The sequence below is a fragment of the Lepus europaeus genome, chromosome 1 (assembly GCF_033115175.1).
Source record: "Lepus europaeus isolate LE1 chromosome 1, mLepTim1.pri, whole genome shotgun sequence".
Taxonomy (NCBI): domain Eukaryota; kingdom Metazoa; phylum Chordata; class Mammalia; order Lagomorpha; family Leporidae; genus Lepus; species Lepus europaeus.
In genome coordinates this window covers 3,445,414-3,449,682 of record NC_084827.1, presented here as the reverse complement: position 1 = coordinate 3,449,682, position 4,269 = coordinate 3,445,414, and the positions used below count along the sequence as shown (strand labels likewise).

At 44.6% G+C, this 4,269-nt stretch overlaps 1 protein-coding gene across 1 annotated transcript; it reads right to left on the bottom strand.

Annotated features, from left to right (window-relative positions):
- Positions 1-683: 683 nt before the first annotated feature.
- Positions 684-1,577, bottom strand: TAS2R4 (taste 2 receptor member 4). The gene has a single exon (XM_062197640.1). It carries the CDS (start codon positions 1,575-1,577, stop codon positions 684-686), a length of 894 nt encoding a protein of 297 aa, XP_062053624.1.
- Positions 1,578-4,269: the final 2,692 nt, after the last annotated feature.

Genomic DNA, 4,269 nt, shown 5'->3' with positions numbered 1-4,269 from the left:
TGTTAATTTCACTATTTGGCACTTGGCTTTGACCCTTTAATACTGTTCACTGCCCTCCACCTGTCAACTCTGGCTCTCTCCTACCTTCCAGACTGAGTCTGGGAATTCAGTCCCAGGGTTTCTTGGTGGCAGTGACTCAGTCACTGTCATCCCGCAAATGTGAGGATCCCTTTTCTGTCTTGTCTCACAATGGATCTATTTCTTCCCATCTTTCTTTTCCTCCCATTTCTCTCTGATACTTTCCTTTTATTCATTTTCTGTTTCACCTCCTTGCTGTGCTATAAGCCAGTTAAGGCTCTCAGTGATCACTCACTCACCCAGTGCTGTGCCTTTACTCAGTGCTCCTGAGCTAAGCCACAGAAATTTAACCAATCACGTACACATCAACTCAGGGGTACTTCCCACTTACACTTCAGTAGCCCATGGAACAACACAGTAACTTCCATTATCCAGGGTTGCAATGTCCATACAAAACAAATGGTAAGTAATGCTTCAACCAAATTCCTTAGAGAATGTTCCTTATTTTAAAATATTAGCAAAAGAAAAAAAAACATGGAAGAACTGAAATACCGCCTGAACTGTCAAATCAGCATTCACACAAACAAACTGGGAAAACTGGTAACAGGAAATCCTACTCTCAAACCATGAGGTGACTGCAGTCCTTATTTACTACTGAAATTTTGCTATTTGTTGAAACAAAGAATCTTCCTTGCTTTGGTTTTTAGCTTAGGATGAGTGAAAATGATGAGAACAGAATGTCCTGGATAGTAAAGAGTGGAAAGAATTATACAAACACATCTGAGTCTCAAATCTACCTTCACATAAGGGAGATAACAGATGAGGCTAGTGAGTGAGTATGGGATGTAGAGGACGAGGAAGTAGATCATCAGCTTCATGGCTCCGATGTGAGCTTCAGTCTGGGGGCTCCAGAGGCTAGTGGCGTTTCTGTGCATCTTCTTTATGTGTCTTCTCAAAGAACGTATTAGCAAGGAAGCACAAGTCACATTGATGGTCAACTGGACAAACGAGCTCAAGACTGGAGAGATCACCAAAGACAAGATGTCCTCATTGGTGCCAAACATAGTGCCATTTCTCTTGGAAACAAAGTTAGAAAGATGGAGCGTCTCTCTGAGCACAACATGTAGGAGAGTGGTGAAGGCAGAAATCAGCACACAGGCCCCCAGCAGCCTCGGGGTCTTGGGAGAAATATTCTGTCTCAGCAGGCGAAACACCAAGGTTCGGAAGTTAGCAATCTTCACACAGTACAAGATGTTGAGCAGGGTCACAAACCAGACACTGATGGAGTCCAAAAACATCCAACACACTTGTAAAAAGATGGATATGTACACTGACCTTTCAACACCGGCAGCTGTGTGGTAGATAATATTCAGCAGAAACAGTCCCAGCGTTAGAAATCTGGTGATGCCCAAGCTGAATAGGATCCTATCAGAAGAGGAGATGCTGTTGCTTTTGGCCCAGCTCTTGTAACTGACCACTGTGATAAACAGACTTGTAAAGATCCCTACAAAAATTAAAATTAAAAAGGCAATAACAAAGAAATAGAAATCTGGATGCATCGTTAGGTACTGAGGATTCAGTTGTGGTGCTGATGGTGGGGGTTAGGAGAAACACTGAAATGGCCAAGCAGGCACCAGTGTCCAGCCAGGAAAGACGTCTCCTTTTTTATTTTTTCCCCAGCATGGCAAATGAGCCAGTGGTGGTCTAAGAGCCAGCTGCTTTTACTAAGATGCAAATCCTCCAAGGATTGCATTACTGTTTCTTCAATCATATCCTCTTCTTAGAAACGCCTTGTTCAAACTAGCTGAACCTGGAATCTCTCTCCTCCAACTGCAGAAGGGCTATCAAGCAGGGTCACAGCAGGCTCCAAAGATTGCAAATCCAAATTAGAGTTCCAATTCCGCATTGTTTCTGTCACTGTTTCACCACAAATGTTATTTTTCTTCATAGAAATCTCAGAATGTGGTGAGAATTCCAGTGCCTCATTCTTACCCATCCAACCTCCCATCACTCTAATCTGGAGATGCGTTTCCAACCATCCTGACCATGCCAAGCCACTCCTTTATCTCAGCACCATCAATGATCTCCAGTTATCTAATAGATCAAGTTTAAGGACCCTACCCTTCTCTGAGAAGACCATTCTCAACTAATCCCATCCTTCCATGCTGATGCCTTTACTTAGTTTTCCCTCACTAACTGTATACACAGATTTGTGCCATAATCATTTTCTGCGTTTTGTTTATGCTCGGAAAAAAAGTCAATCTTTTTTTTTTTTTTTTTTTTTTTTTTTTGGTGACAGGCAGAGTGGACAGTGAGAGAGAGAGACAGAGAGAAAGGTCTTCCTTTTGCCGTTGGTTCGCCCTCCAATGGCCACTGTGGCCGGCGCACTGCGGCCACGCACCGCGCTGATCCGATGGCAGGAGCCAGGTGCTTCTCCTGGTCTCCCGTGGGGTGCAGGGCCCAAGCACTTGGGCCATCCTCCACTGCCCTCCCGGGCCAGAGCAGAGAGCTGGCCTGGAATAGGGGCAACCGGGACAGAATCCGGCGCCCCAACTGGGACTAGAACCCGGTGTGCCGGCACCACAGGAGGAGGATTAGCCTATTGAGCCACGGCGCCGGCCCAAAAAGTCAATCTTTTCACATGTTTTCTTTATAAATATTGGTTTATGTTCAGACTGCATGTGGCTATTTCTTCATAGGCATTTAGCTGTCAAACAAGGTACACAGATAGGAGATATAGGAGACACCTATAACACTTTTAGCTGGGTCCCTAACTCTATCCAACTGAGAAGGTTGGAGCTAAGCCAGCCTGAGACAGTCTTGTGAGTCTGGATGCTTACCAGGGCCTGAAAAGATCGGCTGGTGGCCAGGGCAGCCCTGGATCCAAACTGTGCTATTGACAGGTCTCTGGGGAAAGCTTCAAAGCAAACAGCTGGAGTAAAAGGGTGACTTAGCTGATTTGATGATGACTCCGGAAAATGAGGTCCACTATGAGTAAACAAGAATTTCAGAGTTTGGAATTTTTTCAAAGGACTACACATGGAACTTAGGAGGAAAAATAAAAGGAACTTTCATTTCGTGGGATTTTTGAAATGTTTACTATTTTCCCAGCAGTACACGGTGGATTTTCAATGTCAGTTATTCCATAAAACAGTCTAGAAAAAAGATATGAACATTACTAGTCACAGATGAGGAAAATAAAGATGAGAGAAAGTAAATGACTGCCTAATATTACAGCAAAGATCGTTCTGAGGCTAAGCTCTTTCCACTACACTAGACTGGCGCTCATTGGTTTTTTTTATTTTTAAGATTTATTTATTTATTTATTTGAGAGGTAGAGTCACAGACAGAGAGCGAGGCAGAGAAAGGTCTTCCATCCATTGGATCACTCCAGTGGCTGCAACGGCCAGAGCTGGGCCAATACAAAGCCAAGAGCCAGAAGCTTCTTCCCAGTCTCCCATGTGGATTCAAGGGCCCAAGCATTTGGGCCATCTTCCACTGCTTTCCCAGGCCATTAGCAGAGAGCTTGATCAGAAGAGGAGCAACCAGGACACAAACCACAAACCCACGTGGGATGCTGGCACTGCAGGCGGAGGCTTAGCCTACTACACCACAGCACCAGCCCCCAAGGTTCTTTTATTACAAAAATAAATGTTTATATCAGCCAGGCACTACGTTGGGTGCAGGCAAGAATCACCCGCAGCACACCGCAGCATACCTTCAAAGAACATGCACAACAGTGGGGGCAGACAATTAGAGATCAGAGTTTCCAGTGCTGTAATAAGAAGAAACAAAGAATGCAATCAAGAGCGTTTCGGGAGGACACTAACCAGCCTCTGGGGTTCAGAAAAGGCTTTCTCGAGGAGGCATATAAATTAAGTCTTGAAGGATGCAAAGGAGTTATCCGAGCAAATGTCTAGAGTGAGAGGAAGAAGGATGTTGGAAACAGAGGGAGATCTCTACGTGCAGACTCAGAGGAGACAAATGGTAGGTGCAGGAAACAGAGGAGTGGAGGGGTGCAAGGAGAGGAGGAGTCAGGAAATGAAATAGGTCCCTAAGCACCTACCCATACTGGATACACATCTGGGACATAATTATAGCAATGTGATCAGAGTTCTGTACATATTCTAGGACAGTACACAGAGTAAGTGCTCAACTTGAGAGTTAAAGAGTTTCCTAAAGGAGACAGCTGTTGATGGATAAGAAAGAGGAGTTAGCACAGCTGTTGAGAAAAGCAATTTTAGGCAAAAA